The sequence below is a fragment of the Triplophysa dalaica genome, chromosome 18 (genome assembly GCF_015846415.1).
Source record: "Triplophysa dalaica isolate WHDGS20190420 chromosome 18, ASM1584641v1, whole genome shotgun sequence".
Classification (NCBI taxonomy): domain Eukaryota; kingdom Metazoa; phylum Chordata; class Actinopteri; order Cypriniformes; family Nemacheilidae; genus Triplophysa; species Triplophysa dalaica.
Window position 1 is genome coordinate 19,082,565 of NC_079559.1, and position 18,428 is coordinate 19,100,992.

General features: G+C 36.1%; 2 protein-coding genes across 4 annotated transcripts; one reads left to right on the plus strand and one right to left on the minus strand.

Annotated features, from left to right (window-relative positions):
• Positions 1-291: 291 nt before the first annotated feature.
• On the minus strand, positions 292-7,073 carry cep78 (centrosomal protein 78). 3 transcript variants are annotated; one of them, XM_056773208.1, is made up of 17 exons: positions 6,961-7,073; positions 6,780-6,872; positions 6,296-6,556; positions 6,041-6,210; positions 5,749-5,821; positions 5,402-5,505; positions 4,501-4,675; positions 4,307-4,420; positions 4,161-4,228; positions 3,935-4,028; positions 3,326-3,422; positions 3,195-3,237; positions 2,955-3,092; positions 2,591-2,668; positions 2,348-2,502; positions 1,371-1,506; positions 292-1,286 (listed from the first exon to the last, which is right to left on the minus strand). In XM_056773208.1, exons 3-17 carry the CDS (start codon positions 6,546-6,548, stop codon positions 903-905), a joined length of 2,082 nt encoding a protein of 693 aa, XP_056629186.1. In that variant the 5' UTR covers positions 6,549-6,556; positions 6,780-6,872; positions 6,961-7,073; the 3' UTR covers positions 292-902. The 3 variants fall into 3 exon arrangements, with proteins under 3 accessions (XP_056629186.1, XP_056629187.1, XP_056629185.1); XM_056773209.1 differs by having other exon boundaries at positions 6,780-6,796; positions 6,961-7,053; XM_056773207.1 differs by having other exon boundaries at positions 6,780-7,052.
• A 1,848-nt stretch (positions 7,074-8,921) lies between these two features.
• On the plus strand, positions 8,922-18,411 carry gna14a (guanine nucleotide binding protein (G protein), alpha 14a). Its single transcript, XM_056773155.1, has 7 exons — positions 8,922-9,618; positions 14,007-14,191; positions 14,896-15,050; positions 15,266-15,394; positions 15,973-16,102; positions 16,431-16,584; positions 17,512-18,411. The coding sequence occupies exons 1-7, from the start codon at positions 9,498-9,500 to the stop codon at positions 17,700-17,702; spliced, it is 1,065 nt and encodes a 354-aa protein (XP_056629133.1). The 5' UTR covers positions 8,922-9,497; the 3' UTR covers positions 17,703-18,411.
• The last annotated feature ends 17 nt before the right edge of the window (positions 18,412-18,428 follow it).

The window sequence follows — 18,428 nt, forward strand, 5'->3', positions numbered from 1 at the left end:
AAAACATTTACTAATCAAACTCCTTTGTGGATTAAGAAATAGCAAACTTTCATAGTCAAACTTCAATAATTAATAATAACGTAATTTAGTACTTTAATATATTGGTATATATTTACATCCGTAATTAAATACGGCAATTAATTTCCATATAGTTAAATGTCTCTTAAGGCATATGAATATCTAATCACATTTTAAAAGCAAGTAAATAACGTCAGAAATGTATACAAAAAAGTCAGGGTCAACTTTCCACAACAAACAAGCAAAAGCAAAATAAAGACACCATTAACCCAGTCACTGTAACACAAAGTACAAAGTGAGTTTATTTTCAAGAAAATATTATTTAAAGTCTAAAGTCTCAGACAGCAAATTTCAATTTGATTCTATTATTTTTACACACTTAAAAAAATCACATAAATTATCTTAAACTTATAAAATTACAGTTATAATTAAAAAAAGTAATAACTTTAGTGTCAAACACTACAAAACAAACTTCATGGTCAATCATCTCCAGTCCTGAAACAGTCCCTTTCACTTTTGAGAGGTCTGCCGTTTCTAACACAACCGCATCATCAGTTCAATAAATCCAACATGTGGAGTCCTGTGGTGTGTCGGGACAGTGTTATGAAGCACCGGACTATAAAACTCAAACAACATTACTAAAAAAACTGTGTGGACAAAGCGAGTAACACAGAGATGACCCATCCTGTACTTTGTCTGTGGTTGCAAGGTAGTCAGCCAACTTTCAAACGCCAATCTAATCTAACAAAATAACAGGTCATGTTCTTTAGACACCAGTCTTATAATGTCTCTTATAACAAACAGGTAAAAAAGGCAACGACTGCAACCAAACACCAAAACACATCTAAAAATTACGTGAACCAGGACATATGAATCTGATCTGGTTAAAACCCAACCAATCCAGTAGAGCTTTTCTGGCTCCCTGAATCACTTTGTCTGCCTGAAGCCAGCTGCGATAGACTAGATGCTCTTGAACCAACAGCTGAGAACACTCTCCTCTCAGACCCATTTGACCTGTTGGACCTTATGCTTTTAGACTGAATACTGGCACTGCTGACTGAACTCCCCGATCGAGAGCCTCCGCTGGCCCTGTGAGGGTTCGAGTGGTGTGTGTCAAAGTCAAGCGCCTCCTGCAGGACGGGAGAGGCACGACGCACGCTGACCGGAATCGAGGGCACTTCTTGTGGTGGCTGTGTTTGAGAAACATCTACATTAATAGGAGGAGGTCCTGACGGAGTCCCAGATACGGGTTCAGGGATGTCCATCGCCTGTGTGGTACAGCAGCAAGATAAATAAGAATAGGAATAATGAATCAACATGTTATTGAATTGATCTCTCGTATTTCTACTTACTGCTTTACTCTCCCTCCTCCCCTCCTCCCTTGCCTGGTCCCCTTGGCCCCTTCTCTCTGTTGAAGAAAGCTGAGGATTCCCAAGTAATCCAAAGTCTGATTGGTCAATTCCAGCTATAGATGCAAACTGCCCCAACCTAACAGAAATAATTTGGAACATGTTTTATGGTGCTTTTTTGTCATTTTTGGACCTCAAAAGTGTCTGTCCCAGTTCACTTTCAATGTACAGGAAAAACATGTAAAGACACTATTCCACCAGCAAACCTGTTATTTAAAGAGATAGTGCACCTCTAGTGGTTGCGCATGAGTGGTATTCGGACGAACGCGCGTCGTAGACTGTCAGGGAAGAAAAAGTCTGTTGATTTGAAGTTGATGAAGTCATTATTTTGGTTTCTTTTGCGCACATAAGGTAGTCTCTTCGCTTCATTAAAATTCAATTGAACCACTGTGATCAGTTGGACTATTTCAATTATGTCTTAAGTACTTTTCTGGACCTTGACAGAGAGAATTACCATGCTGTCTATGAGGAGGCCTGGAAAGCTCTCGGATGTCATCAAAAATATCTTTATTTGTGTTCCGAAGACGCAAGGATGTCATAAAACGTCATGTGGGTGTATAAAAAATGACAAAAAATTATTTTGTGTGAACTATCCCTTTAATATTGTCACTGTCCGTCTAAAACCTTGTATGTTAAATTCGCTTTTTCAGGAAACGTAAAAAAATCTTTATACTTTTTAAATGATTAAATACTGTGTTGTCAAAGTTGACAAGCACTTTTTAACACTATTTATTGGTTAGATATTTGCAACAAACATTTTGAAGGAACATAAAAGGTGACTACTGATTTATGGCAAAAAGTCATAAATCTCGAAATATGCAAGGTTTCAGAAGGAAGTACAAGGTTTCCGAAGGACAACACCCATATGTTATTGTAGGGTAAAACATTGGATGTTAAATATTTGAACAAATCAGACAGACCCGGCATCTTTCAGTAGGTCCAGGAATGCGTGGAATTTGTGGAAAGATGACTCGATGCTCTCCAGCACACGTTCATCATCAAGAACAGAGGTGCTGAGATGGGCTTCAGACAGAGAGACATTCACACTGCGCAAACGCTCGTTCTCCAGTTCCAGCTACAGACCAGAAACACATTACCAACAGGTCACATAATAATTAATCTTTTGTAAAGGTACTATTCGTTTTACAAATTAAGACTTGTACCTCCACCAGACGAGAGTTGGCTTTCAGCCTGGCGTTCCTTTCCTCTGCGAGCCTGAGCCGAAACTCTTCTAGCTCCACCTGTAGGTGAGAAACAGAAATGCACAGCCTCATCCTTTAAATATACAGAAACCCCTAATATATTTGAACAACTCAGCCACACCTTAAAATATGTCTTGGCCTATTTTTATACCGAAAAATCATAAAATAATATATAATTTAAAGTGCCATACATTTAATTTATAAAACAATAGATTCCTAGATTTTTAGTGCACACTGTACACACTAAATATCGATGTAACCTTTATAAATGTACATAAACGTAAATACCTACAGACAACAATTTCACAGGCTGTGTCTGCAGTACCTGTAATCGGTTGTTTTCTGTTTGTAATCGTTTAAACTGGCAGCTTGTGATCTTCTCATGAGGACTCCCCACAGGTACACTGTACGCATCCTCCGACTCGGACTCCGTCTCCACGGTTACCCGCACAGATGTGGCGTTCTGATAAAGAAAACCGTAATGACATCTTCAACTGTCTTAATTCCTGACAGCATCCTATATCATTAACACCATAAAGAAATATGTAAAGAAAACAGTTTTTACTTGAAAACTCTGATCTGCCATCTCCTCGGTCTGTGATGCACCTCTAGGTCGATAAACAGACACGCTCATTCATTAGATATTTTACAAACTGGTGTTGTTAAAGCCGATTTCTGTAGTGCATCTGTGCTTACCTCTGTAAGCCGGCCCGTGCCGCAGTGCGCCATGGGATGTACCCGACAGATCCTGGACGAGGCCTCCAGCCAGAGTTAAATGAGGATCGACGTGATCCTGTAAAGAGTGACAGTACGTTAACACTCTATTAACATACTAAATTCCTTAACGGATGAAACCAGGTTTAAAGGAACAATTCTGTCTTCATTTACGCACCCTCACGTTGTTCCAAATCTGAATAAATTTCTCTGTTTTGAGGAACACAAAGAAAGATATTTGGTAGAATGTTAGCAACTGACAGTTCTGGGGCACCATTGACTGACATAGTAGAAAAAAATGCTTTATAAACTTCTTTGTTCTGTTGAACACAAAAGAAGATATTTTTAAAAATGTAGAAAACTAAACAGTTCTGGGGCACTTTTGACTACCCTTGTAATTTTTTCCTTCTATCGTAGTCAATGGTGGCCAAGAATCGTTTGGTTACAAACATTCTTTCAAATATTTTTCTCTGTGTTAATCAAAACAAGAAAAATTTTACCGAATTTGGAACAAGTCGAGGGTGAGTAAATAATGACAGAATTTTTATTTTTTGGTGAACTGTCCCTTTAAGCAGACTAGAATTTAAATACCGATTCTATATGTAGCTTTTCCAGCGTTTTTTCTCCTTGACTGGCGTGATTGATCGGGCGAATCTTTAGAGGAGGGTGGTTTCAGCCAAAGAAACTGAAATATTGAAAATACACGGGAAAGAATGGAAGATTAAGTGTGTAATTCAACATTTTTGTATAATTTAATCAGGTCCAATAACTGGTGCTGCAATATACAAAGCATACAGAAATGAATGTGTTTCCACACCTGTGAGTCTTGACTTTTGGTGTTGTTCATAAGAACTTTTTTGATGATGGCCTTTACCAGATTATTATCTATAAAGGACAAAGGGAATTTGATATGCAGTTCTAACTTTATTCTGAAAATGTTTGTGTAATAGATGGATGAATTACCGATCAGTGGGTTTCTCCTGATGTCTAGCACACACAGAGTGCTGTTTGACTGAAGCATTTGCTCTAAAACGCGAGCTGCAACGTTTGAGATCCCACAGCGCTGAAGGTCCACCGCTACATGTGAAAATGCAAGTTTTTAGGTGCTTACTGGTTTAGTATACGATACGTTTGCTTTGAGGAGTAACATCTCAAACCTTTGACCCACAGGTCCTCTGTAAGCTCACGACCAAGTGCTGTCACTCCTTTGTCCCCGATCAATATGTTGTCATTGAGAGTAACTCTGCGCAGACCATTCATGGCCTCAAACTCCGCCCTTCTGTAGCGCAAAGTCTCCACCCACGCCGTGCTATGCCGCCTCATTGCCTGGTTCTAAACAACAACAACAAAAAACATGAGTTTGTGATGAATTTAGCATCGGAAATTTGCTGCTAAAAAACGAGCAGTATTTTCTTATTATTTGGAATTTCGGGGGAATCTTATTGACAGATGAAAAATAAGTTGAAACATATTTCTGCAAGGGCACAGCAAAAGGGAACCAAACCAAAAGCTTGTTGTTATTTTAGAACAGCATTATAAATATAAAATATTTTTGTTTCTATAAAAAACCTCAGACAATATGGAAATTCCATATTTCTCATTTTAAAGGGATACTTCACCCCCAAATTTGTTTTTTTAATGAATCGCTGCAACCCCAAGTTTTTCTAAACCTGTATACATTTCTTTATTCTGTTGAACACGAATACATTTATTTGGAAAAATGTTAGCAACTGATATTATATTATGAATTATTGATCACCATAGTAGGAAAAATTATTTAATTAAGACTTTAAGACTTAATTTTGTGTTCAACAGAACAAAACAATTAACTATATGTTTTTTTCTACTAAAGTAGATGTCCCAGAAATGCCAGTTGCTAACATTTTTCCAAATATCATCTTTATGTTCATAAGAACAAAGAAATGTATAAAGGTTTGGAACAGCTTGAGGATTTGTAAATTATTTTTGGGTGGAATATGCCTTTAAACAGGTCCCTAGGAACTCAAGTGAATTTATCTTGCATGAGAAATGTTTTTTGACAAATCACATTTGTTTGACCTTTATAATGTTTGCCATGTGCTCCGCCCCCTGCCATGTAATATTACAGGAAGTGAAATCCACAGTCTTGATGGTTGAGGAGTACTTTACACTCTGACAGATGACTGGATGAAAAAAAAACACAGAAACAATATTAAAGTGACAGTACTAAAAATATATGACACTAACCCATTAATACACTACAGATAATACACATTTAAAATGTCTTAACATATACAAAGACCCAAGTAATAATACATGAGCAATAAGGTAAAATACTTCTGTGATCGATTTTAACGCAATCTGTCCAAATGGCAGTGTCATATTCACTAGCATACCAAGCATAAAGTTTAAATTGTTACACTGACCTTCCAAACCTGCATCTGCAATTGGGCAGTGTGCTAAAGAGAGATGCTCCAGTGACACGCTCTTAGCTAAACCCTACAAAACATTTCATTTTAGGATGTTATTTGTGCCAAAAGATAGTCCATGTGCAAAAAGATTGAATCAACATTTAATTAACAATGAAACAGCAGTGTAAATACTGTCATTACAGCCGTTGTTCGGCAAATGATGACCGAATTGTTTTTTTTGGGTGAACTAAATGAGAATCATTCATCATGGGCCAAAAAGAGGCAGAAGATGAATATTTTCCTCTACCTTTGTGAGAGCTGTAAGATCCCTCTCTCGCAATGGTAGACCATGTAGCTGTAAAGTTTTTAGGCCGCTTGACCCACACAGACACTTTTGCACAGCTTTACACAACTGTAGTGTCATATTCTTTGAATGAATTGCAGGGGTCTTCTTGCCACTACGGGCTCTGTAGGAACCTGAAGGGCAAAAATATGCTGCATCAAATAAATATCACCAAAAACGCATACATTTCCCTACTACAGTGAGTTTCTGTTAACAAACTTTGGGCTACTAGGTTGGTGAGATGGCAGCTTCTGATGGACACATGCTGCAGGTCTTTATTGATGGAGAGAGCAGACAGGATGGGTGCCCAATCTGCTAAACTGATGTGATCAGCATGAAAGTCCAACATCCCCCGGGACAGGCCAGTTTTCACAACGCGGCAGGGAGCTGACCCCTGAGAGGCGCAGATGTGATCATAGTAGCCTTCAAAGTCTTGAGCCCCTCTGCGGCGGATATGTGCTAAATCAAGCATTATGCAACCTAAATTGAGATGAATAATGGAAAAACATAAGTCTGGATTTATAAATTATGTCCTGACGTTTTCAAAAGAGGTGATTTATGAACGATCACCACTGTGGTCAAACCCATGCAATAGACATATCATTAAAATAACGTTTTTTCTGTATATATTTGTCACATCAGCTAATTGAGAGAACCTGTCTGTACTGACATGTAAAGCATTTTCGCATTCAAACATACTCACCTATTCTTCAGATCCAGCTGCTTACGAAATTTTGGGTTACAGACGAGCAAAACAAATCTCCATAAGATTTTTTATTTATTTTGGCATGAAGAACTGTAGTAACGAGCATAAGAATGGCTTCGTCAAAACGTTTTAAATCTCGATTTATAGCTTTTTCTGTCATGTGTTAAAGGCTGGTTACCAGTTTGTTAGTGTTGTTGTCGTGGTTTCCACTCTAGAGACTGATGGTGATGAGATCACTGAACAATCAGCAGATCAAAACAAACCGCGGCGGTTTGAACAGGAGCAGACGCGTCTTACTCTGCGCGTGAAACTGCACGTGTGCCTCTGAGCGCAGCGCCATCTAACGGCTGGAGTTCAAAACATATACTGGATGGAGAGAAACGATATCGTTGCGGTCGCTTTCCGAGCGCTTTTCGGCTGCTGAACGATAAAACATTGACTTCTAAATATAATCTAGTCGAATTTAAAACGAATGAACGTTAAAATTGTGAAACTGAAGCGCAAGCTTGAAATTAACACAGGCCTGCTACCACTATCATCCATTTATGTTGTTTTTACTGTAAAGGACATTTGGGGGGGAATTATTTCTTGCTTTTTTAAACAAACACTATTTATTTATTTAGTCATAAACTTACTTATTCAAGGAAAGAAATGTATGACTGGGGAAAGCTATTTTCAATGTTATGTAAAGTTTAAATCATATTTCAAAAAACTAAATAGAAATTCGAGAAAGAACTATTCGGGCTGGCCTACAACACGTGTTATTTACATAAATTCTTAAAGGAACAGTGACAAAATCATGTTTAAAGGAATACCTCATCTAAAAATGAAAACTCTGTCATCATTCACTCACCTTCAGGTTGTACCAAATCTGTATACATTTCTTTGTTTTGATGAACACAGAGAAAGATATTTGGAAGAATGCTTATAACAGATAGATTTTGACCCCCATTGACTACCATAGTAGGAACAAAATACTTTATCTTTTTTTGCTCTGTTGAACACAAAAAAAGACGTTTTGAAGAATGTTCTGGGGCACTCATTGTACTTTTCCTTCTATGGTAGTCAATGGTGTCCCAGAACTGTTATAAGCATTCTTCCAAATATCTTTCTCTGTGTTCATCAGAACAAAAAAAATGAACAGATTTGGAACAACTCGAATGTGAATATATGATGACAGAATTTAAATTGTCCTTGACAGAATTTTAATTTCCAAATATCCCTTCAAGTAAAATAGGGTGGTCATTAAGTTGAAGAATCCAAGCATTATATCCGGGCATCAGGGAAAAATATAAAATATTGAAAAGGTGTAGAAAGATACAGATTGAGGGCAGGCAGGATGTTTTTATACAATTTAAACGTTTCAACTTTTAAAAAGCATTCAAAGAAATTTGGGGTTTATCTCTCTATTCGCTTTCTTCTGTAGAAAATGCGTGTGATTGACTTTAAACCTACAGAAGTTCACCAGCTTTCGATCTTACCTAGAATGTGTTGCTTTTAAGGCATGGAAATAACATGTCATAATCCAGACTCTCTCCTTATTCTGATCGTCCCTCATTTTTAACTTGGAAAGCAGTTGCAAATACCTCCTCGTTTGTTTTGAATACAGGCAGAAAAAGAACACGTTTTGCCTAAATCTCGATCTTCCTGGGTCTTCTCTTTGGGTCCATTATTGTTCAACCTTTTAGTATTCAAGAGAAAATATGAACGTGCTATACTAAAAGAACGTTTTCTAAAAATCAGGCACAATCCTCAGTCTATACTTTCTTGCAAAACTCTAGCATCTACGTCAAATACACTCATATTACAACATGGTTGTCTTATGTAAGGTCATTTTACATTTAAATGTAATCCATGACTGAACAGAAATTATATCACGTCATCTGTTATTGGATTATGCCTCTCAGTGTCCAAACTGAATCGCTTTTAGTCCACTTTAGATTGCATCAATGAAATAAATTAATTCCAAACATACATATATATTATTTTGTTATGTTGCATTTGGATTTTAATAGGAATAAAACAACAATGAAAATAAAAATGTTAAATGTTTCTGAACAACCATGTGGTCAATGGATTTAAGACATATACATTTGATTAATCCATTAATTTTTCCATTGATACAGGACAACAATAAAACTGATTATTTCACAATAAATATATTATTTCTTTATTTTAGCAGATTTCATATAAATGTAAAAAAAAATTCAGCTGCCACATTTCAGTATTTTGGAAATTTTTATGTTCCATTATTTATTCCACTTTTATCTTCCTGTGTTTCTATAAGGTTCATAACAATAAGGCGCGGTTGTGGATTGGTCTAGGACGGGTAATGGGTGCGGTGCAAGAGTAGGATGCCCCACCCTGATGTGATTGACAGGTGCCGGGACGTAGAGCAGAAGTCAGTTCTCTCTCACAAACCTCTAAGCGCGTTATGCAGCTTTCCCTACAGCGCGTTTGTGTTCCCTCTCAGTGGATTTTCACCTCCCAACCAAGCTGTTAACGCAATACAACTGCTGGCGTTGTACTTTATCCATTCCTTACTTCTGTTCAATTGCTGGTTATTATGTACTGTGGACTTTTAAAGGAGGAGCCCATTCATGACCTCTCCTATTGCAGTGTGGACCAAAGGAGCAGATAATAAATCACCAGAGCTTTACTAGTGTGCTGAAAATAGTGTTCTTTTGAGCAGGGACAGAGCTTTGCCAGGGAATCATGGCTGGATGTTGCATGTCGGCGGAGGAGAAGGAGCGGCTGAGGATAAACCAGGAGATTGAGAAGCAGCTGAGGAAGGACAAGAGCAACTCACGCAAAGAGATGAAGCTGCTGCTGCTGGGTAAGACATTTATTTAAGTATGTGCACCGAGAATGTATTATGCCGCATAGATCATAACAATGCAAAGAAAGAGAGAGAGAGAGAGAGAGAGAGAGAGAGAGAGCTGGACTTGCGTTTATTATGTTATTTTTGTATCTAATCTATAGAGCTATGCCTTAAGGCATTAAAGATTAAAGTCTGGCAGAATTTGTTTAAAGAACCATTACATACTCCGTGTATGTGGTTCAGCTGTCATGACAGTTCTGTACATCAGTACCACATGGCCACCATCTCTGTCCTTGCTATGCAAAAGCATGCAAAGCAGAGCCCACAGTGAACTATTGTATAAACAAACTTTCCAAAACAGCAGCTCCTTCTTTCTCCAACCTTCAGTATACAGAGGGTGTGTGTAAGACGCATGCAGACTTACTTTAATATAGAGCAAAGGCAAAAAAGAACCACATCTTGATTCAGACTACACACAGTGTCTATATAGCATTGTTTATACACACAACTGTGCAAGAGAGTGTGAGCGGAATCAGACTCCCAGTAGGTTCATTATCACACTGTCCACATTAAGTGCTTGACCCTAGGGACTAACCAAACGTAAAGGTAAAAAAATAATTGCTTTTAAAGAACACCAATATGATATGTAAAACAAAAGATTTGCATTGAGCTGTGTGTCTGTGAAGTTTCGTACTTTTTGGGTGTGACCGGTATAATACAATTACCCATTTTTAAGGTTTGGTATTCAAAAAGTGTACTTGTTGTGTGCTGCGTGATAGTACATAAAAAAGTTCTTAAAAATATATACATAAAAAAAGATCATTTTGATGGAAATATGGGACTGTGGGCAATTCAGTAAGTGTAAATCTGTGGTCGAAATAAAACACTGTACAATATTATTTTGAGATTAACTAGATTAAAAAATGAAAATTAGTCAAGTGAGATCAATAAAATAATTAAGATCATTTGCTAATTGTTTTGTCCAATTAGACTCCTATTTATAGTTTAAAAATATCTGTCACTTAGCAAGAGCTCCATTTTAATTCAAAATTTAATAATAAAATATTTAGCTTTTTAAATAAAAGAAGGTTTCAGCAAAGAATGTTAGTCAGTTACTGAACTCAAGGTACGCTCTCTAAGAACATAAGAATGTTCTCTCTAAGAATTACAATGTTTGGTTGATAAGAATCTTTCTGATTATACTGAAATAAACTTTGTGTCACATCATGTCAAATGTATTTCAAGGGATCTCAAATAAATCTGAAAAAATCTGAATTAGACCAACAATCTGGAAGGACTCGAGGTTTCTTGTGTGGACTTATTCAAATCTAGTTCTTTTCATTTGCGTAAATGATTGTAGTGTCACCAGGACATTCAAAGAATGCTAATTCATGCAAAGAGGACAATTGTTGCGTAGACATCGGTCCCCAAGAAAGATTTTCCTTTCCAAAGAAGATACATAAGCAAGATAAAAAAAACATTTTGCTGCTGACAGGAGAATTAAGGTTACCAGCCATAAATAAATAAAAAAACACTCAACTGACACTTATGCGTTTGGCAGACGCTTTTATCCAAAGCAACTTACAGTGCATTCAAGCTATTCATTTTTTATTAGCACAGTAGGCTTGTTCCTTTGCCAAATATCTATTATGTAGTAGTTCGTTAAAGAATTTATGAGTTTATTCTTTTTTCTTGTGCTTGTTTGCATATTTTTCCGCATCAGTCATAAAAATAATATTTTCTATAAAATAAATTGTTTAAGTTATTGAAAAATTAAAGGTCAATGTCGTCCACCTCCCCATATAAGTTACATTTTAAAATAACCAGTTTTTTTTTATAATATTTTACAAAAATACTAAATAAATATGATTATGATTTATTGAATTGAATAATTCAGAACGTTATATAATAACTGCAGTGTGCTTGCTTTCATCATTACTCAATACTGTGTACCATTACACAGCACTAATATATCTGTTAAAGAGACTTTAAAAGTGTTGAAGCAACATAGACCAATGAACTTACGTACAGTAGAAAGCACACATCTTATCTCATCCACTCTACAATATTAATGTTTTGGACTGCTGAAGACATTCATTTTAAGCTTGAAGAGGAGAAGATAGGGAATGAGAGATTGTTTTGGGTTTCAAATGAACACATATAGAAGCAGGGTTTATCATAGGCTTGGAGTGAGATCACAATTGTTAGGACTCGAGCCATTCAAAGTTTCAGCAGGGGCCTCTCAGCCCCACCCAAATCCCACAAGGTTTTTTTAGCAGTTCATTTAACTATTGTTATGACCAGCACAAATAAAAGTAATAGCCTACCAATTGGTAGATCTGATAAAAAAATGAATGGCTTCCATAGTATCTTCCATACTACTGTGGCAGTAAACGGGGGATGAGATCTGTTTGGTTACTGACATTCTTCAAAATATCTTCCGTTTTGTTCAGCAGAACAAATGAATGTATACAGGTTTGGAACAATCTGAGGGTGTATTAATGATCACGGAATTTTCATTATTTGGTGAACTGTTCCTTTATGGCTGATGCTGATGTCTTTGAGACAAAGTCATAAATATAAAAAACAAGATTTAAAAAAAAGTTACTGTTGCCTTTTGTTTTTTAATTATGGTTATAATTAATTATAAAAAAACACAAAGCGAAGGAAAAAGTTATTAACCAATATAATCTAGTGTTATAAAGGATGAACGGGCTGCATGAAACTCCCGATATAATAAATGAGTCTGAACGATCGTATCTGCTCTCTGTGCGAGAGAACCGTAACAAAACTCTTATAACCACTCAGGGTCTGTTTACTGACAGGGGCAAGAAAGACATTCTGCCACATCGCACTTTAAACAAAACTTACTGAGACCCCCCCCCACACACACACACTGTTTCTGTGATTTACATGTTTGGTCGTCGGGTGAAATTGCTGCAGTTTCCACATTATCTATTATTTTCCTCAGGTATACAATTGTTTTTTGTTAGCATTTAGCTACAGACAATCTCTAGCACGTATTTACCTCCTTTTAGTACCAACATTTCATTTAGTTTTGAAAAGAATTCAGAACATTCAGTTGCAAATCTCATTTAGTGATATGAATAACGTAATCGTCGCATCTGTAAAATGACATTTTTATAAATACTTACGACAGATTCAAACCAGTGTAAAATAATTTAAAAAATAGCACGTCACACTTCATTTACATCTTGCAGAGCTGTCCATACTAAAGCAAAAGCAGCTGGAGTATATAAACACAACTCTGGCTTGGCCCACATTCAGACATAATGGTTTCTGTCTTGACGTTACATTAGCCAAACACTTAGCAGATTTACCTTTTGTTCATCTCTGAGGAAAAATAAAGGCCTTCATTGGAAAAGTGGACCATTGTCCACCCTCAAAGTCATCAAAGTCAAAGAATGAGAAGTAGTTCAATTACTTAATCAAATAAATCGATGTCCTCATACATGATTTTAATGGTAGATTTTCACTAGATTGGGCCATTTTCGTGGAAACAGAGACAGTGCTGCTATAGCTTCAAAGATTTAAAGGAGATCTTTGGTATTTTTTATGCCCTTTGACATGTCTCTAAAAGCTTTGGATAGTTGGCTTTAAACTCTTCTGGAGAAATCGAAAACAAAAGAGAAAATGCCTAGTAGGGCAGATTTATTATTTGTACTGTAGCATATCTAAAAAGATGGGAATTCATTGATATTGACTTTTAAAAGGGATATACTCACCCAAAAATGAAAATGATGTTGTGAATTACTTACCCACCAGTGGTTCCAACCCTGGAGACATTTCTTTGTTTGGTCGGGCACAAAGAAAGATATTTGGAAGAATTGTCAGTTGCTATCATTCATCCAAATATCTTTCTTTGAGTTCATTAGAACAAAGACATTTATGCAGGTTTGGAAGAGCTTGAGGTTGAGTAAATTATGGCAGAATGATTATTTTTGGGAAGCCCTTTTGGAGACACAAGTGAGAAAGACATTTTCTCAGAAGAAACATCTGAGAGGCAAGGTCTCCAATGCTCTCCATTGAAACCCATTGCTGTTTTAGTGAACCAACCAAGATGTTTTTTTTTTTATATGGGTGATACCAATACCAAAAATGTGAAGACCAGGTTGGTTGATATTTTAAATACAGTATATGGGACAGTTTCTCAGACAGGGATTCGGCTTAGATTTAACCAGGACTAGGCAGTTAAATTAAGATTTTATAGCAGTTTGTCTTAACACTGGTGTGCATCCTGAGAACAAAAAAAGGCATAACTCTAGTGTTATTGTTTTAATGGTTATTTATTTACAACGTTTACATATCAATGACAAGTACAAGGCTCTTTAAAAATACATCCGAATTATCATGTTAACAACAGCATTTTTCTTCATTTTTAGGCACAGGTGAAAGTGGAAAGAGCACTTTCATCAAACAGATGAGAATAATTCACGGGACTGGTTACACCGATGAAGATAAGAAGGATTTCATTAAACTGGTCCATCAGAACATTATCTTTGCCATGCAGGCCATGTGCAGGGCGATGGAAACGCTCAGTATTGCCTATGCTAATGCAGAGAATAAGGTAACACAGATATACATACACACACAAAATGAAGTTAACATGTGAAGCTCTCGACACAAGAAAGCTTTTCCATCTGCAAAGGGTCAGGTCAAGAAAGATAAATCACATATCCACTAAATTTAAGGTTAAAACATACTGAAAACCTTTTCAACTGGAGTATTAACTGTGAGCTGCAATACAGTCCCAACATAAAAAACAAGTAAATATGGTCCCTTAATATTTTTGTATGAACTAAACAATTAGCGTATTTAACCATTGTTTTATGATGCTATGAAACATATAAAATAAATATAAATAAATGTATATTTCATAATTTTTAGAGGTCCAATCTGTAACTTTTGGTGCCTACTCCATCCGAAACATTGAATCTCATTTTACTCGATGTACTTGACGTAAGACAAATGATGTCAGACTGACATTTTCCACAAAATTGTACCGAACAGCTCAAATGATAAATCATTATTATAACGATTATTATTATAAATTTGCCAGGGTACGGTGAGAGGACGGTTTGGACTGTTTCTGAAAAATAAGTGCATTTTATGATTATTATCAAGGAATTATGTTACAACAGCCCAATGAACATTATCTGAAACCCTGACAAAATGAATAAGGACAATAATCTTTTTCTGCGCTCGTGTTCTTGACCTTATACTTTCATTGGTCTCAAACAATGTCCTAATCCTGATTGGCTGTGTTTACAGGGTCATGGTGACATGGTGAATGAAATGGAGATTGACAAGATTATGCGTTTGGATGACAGCCAAGTGAGTGCCATCCGTAGTCTATGGAGCGACGCTGGAATTCAGGAATGCTATGACCGCCGTCGAGAATATCAGCTGACCGACTCTGCCAAATAGTCAGTCTTATTATTTTAAACTCGATGATTGATTGTAATGTTTAATGTACAGTATCATTTGATCATGTACTGTAGATGTGAGGTGGAAACCCCGCAGTGATACTAGATGTGGGTTTTCTCTAACTGTGATGTCATTATAGTATTTGTGACCTGTTCTGTCTGCCCTGACCATACTTTTACCACAATATTTGTTTCCATAATGTGACCTGTCACAGCTATCTGTGTGACCTGGATCGGATTGCAGAAGAAGCGTACGTCCCATCCGAGCAGGATATTCTGAGGGTCAGAGTTCCTACCACTGGTATAATCGAGTATCCATTCGATCTGGAGAATGTCATCTTCAAGTGAGAATTCTAGCGACCATTAAAAATATGATGTCTTATTGTTTTAATCAAACATAAAAAGGAGGCACAAACCAACCCGCTTGTTAAGTTCTGACGTAATGAAGACCATTTCCAGGTCCGGATATAGGTGAACCTGTCCTCCTTCAAAAAAAACAATACCACAGGTTGTGTGCGCAGGCAACTTATTACGATCTGTAGTTACATTTTAAAGTTCAGCGCCCTCTAGCTGACGTAGATTTTTTTTTGCCTATATCAAAATGTGTGTTTGCTTATCAAATGTGTAAAGTTTTTAAACGGTCATGTAATTTTTAATAATAAATATTATTTAATTGGATCCTTGTCCTATATTCTAGATATAGATTTTGATTGCTTATTTAATGTGTATTAGCAGACTAGTCCTGATTTTTATTTCCTATTTTTAAGCCATTTACTATAAATACAAGACAAACTGTTAAAAGGATGTTAAGCGCACAAATTAAAGACGCAGTACAGATTTGTCATGACTAACAAATTAAGATTGCTCAATCGATGTCAGTTTGACATGTTCAGCTGATCACGTTTATTATGGATGTCATCAGGATGGTGGATGTGGGAGGTCAAAGGTCAGAGCGCAGGAAGTGGATCCACTGCTTTGAGAACGTCACCTCCATTATCTTTTTGGTGGCCCTGAGCGAGTATGATCAGGTTTTGGTTGAATGCGACAATGAGGTCAGTGGTTTCATTTATACAGTCATCAGCTAAACGTTTTCTGACCTCACGTCTATATTAATGCTGGACGGAATAGCCAAGGAGAGACCCGAGTCCATTCTAGCTCATGTTAGATTCTCTTAACTGTTATAAAGGACGACATATAACTCATTGTTCTGAATATAAGTTCTTTTGTTGCCATGGTATTGCTTAAGAAATGTATCACAATGCTTTGTTTTAACAATGTTTGTGCTACTGAAATTTAATCAAAAGATATCAGTAAATATGAATAAAAAATTGATGATTAGACAAAAAAGGTCTTCCTGTTTGTTTCTGTCTTGCGTTCCAGAATCGTATGGAGGAGAGCAAAGCTTTGTTTAAAACCATCATCACATATCCTTGGTTCAAGGAGTCTTCTGTAATCCTCTTTCTCAATAAGACCGACATCTTGCAGGAGAAGATCCCTAACTCTCACCTGGTCACTTACTTCCCAGAATTCACAGGTCAGTTATTGGCACAAATCAAAGCAGGAGATACATTCAAAGGTATTTAAAAACCATATTGAATCAATGCGTGGGTCCACTTGCAGTTTAATTTCAAAAAGTTGTATTTTTCTCTTAAAGTTACAGTATGGTTTTGTAATACATTAAAAACCCTCCCTTTAAAACACTATCGTATGTCTCTTGATTTTGTTGTATTACAAGTTCAACCACTTGATGTCAATGTCCAATACAGTTTCTTCAAATATGACAAAGTTGCATGACCCATTTAACAAATTGTTTATTTAACAAAATTCAACAAATCATTTATTTACTACAATTATTATACAGTAAAACAACAATAGAAATTAATAGCAATATCACTTCAATCAAAACAACAACAAAAACACATCAGTTATACATCTAATCCAGTAGCCGAGATGTCTTAACAGCTTTGCTATTGTTTCTTAATAATATTAAAGAATCATAAAACATGTGGAAAACCATCTACCATTTGGTAAAATTGACAAAAACTTTGCTTTATGTATATGGTATTTTCCAAGTAGAATTTTAAGAATGTTATCTAATTCCAAAGAACCTGTATCACAATCCAAAAACAAGACCATTTTGTCAGTTATATTTTTGAACTTATAAAACGTCTAAACCAAAACTCTTTAATATAAAAGCAACTGAAAAAATAAACATGCATATGACATTACTGTTTTCACAGATGAACGTTTTCATGGTTTACATCTTATTTAATCCCAAGAAGTATTATTAATATTAATTGCATACTAACTTTGTACATTTATATTTAGATATATTATTTGCAATAGTGAATTTACAGCATGTGTATATAGTAATGTTCATCAGCTCTGTACATTTTTAATCACTTAAGTAAGTTCAACTGTAATAAACATTCAAATTCAAATAACATGTGCAATTTTGCAGGGCCCAAAAATGATTCAAAAGCCGCCCAGGAGTTCATTCTTCAGATGTACCTCGAGCAAAATGAAGACAAAGAGAAAGCCCTCTATTCCCACTTCACCTGCGCCACTGACACAGAGAACATCCGTCTGATCTTTGCCGCTGTGAAAGACACAATCGTCAAACAGAATCTCAAAGATTTCAACCTGGTTTAAAATCTGTCCTTATCCAGAAGGTCAGAAGCCCTTAGTCTTAATAACTCCTTACTCCAGATCTAATGTTGAATAGATGTAGTTGTTACATTACCTTTTATGTTCTAATGTTGACTAAGGACTTATATTGGGCAGTTGCCTTATGAAGAAGATCTGAACCAGGTCCCAGAGATCAAGCCTTTATCTATACCAGTACAACAACTTGTTTAGGTCTTCTTATAGATGGATAGGCTACATCTTGCACAGATGCAGTGGTGACTGTTTTCTTTCTGGGAGTAGGGGTTACAAAAGCCACAAGACGAAACTCATTTTGCTCTTATGTTACTCATGTAATGGCTCACAGTCTCAAGAATACTTTGTATAAGTGTATTTAAAAGCAAAGTAGAGTTTACATATTAGTTAAAAAAAATGCTTTTGGCTTTACAAAAGATACCTTGTTTAGAATTGTTATATCATATGTCCGATAAATGGGTAGCCATATGTAGAAACCAAAGGCATGAATGAAGATGTCTTATTGTAAAATGTTACATTTTAAATGATACCTGACTGAAAATTTACAGGTCAAATGACAGAAACATTTCACTCAACCATTGAGTTATACTTAAATTATTTATCTGTTGAAAGCTGGTTGTAGCAAAACCTAAAGTGCCTTTGTATACTGTAATGTCTGTATCTGCTTTGATAATATTTATTAAATGAAAATATATATTTATGTTATTGTTTTGCTTA

Excerpts from the sequence above, each read along its gene's own strand:
- cep78 (XM_056773208.1), bottom strand. The coding sequence starts at position 6,548 with ATGCTTGATTTAGCACATATCCGCCGCAGAGGGGCTCAAGACTTTGAA. Across the intron at positions 5,822-6,040 it reads ATCTTACAGCTCTCACAAAG|GGTTTAGCTAAGAGCGTGTC; the intron begins GTAGAGGAAAAT and ends AATGTTTTGTAG. Across the intron at positions 4,029-4,160 it reads CCAAAAGTCAAGACTCACAG|TTTCTTTGGCTGAAACCACC; the intron begins GTGTGGAAACAC and ends TCAATATTTCAG.
- gna14a (XM_056773155.1), top strand. The coding sequence starts at position 9,498 with ATGGCTGGATGTTGCATGTCGGCGGAGGAGAAGGAGCGGCTGAGGATA. Across the intron at positions 9,619-14,006 it reads GATGAAGCTGCTGCTGCTGG|GCACAGGTGAAAGTGGAAAG; the intron begins GTAAGACATTTA and ends CTTCATTTTTAG. Across the intron at positions 16,585-17,511 it reads TTACTTCCCAGAATTCACAG|GGCCCAAAAATGATTCAAAA; the intron begins GTCAGTTATTGG and ends GCAATTTTGCAG.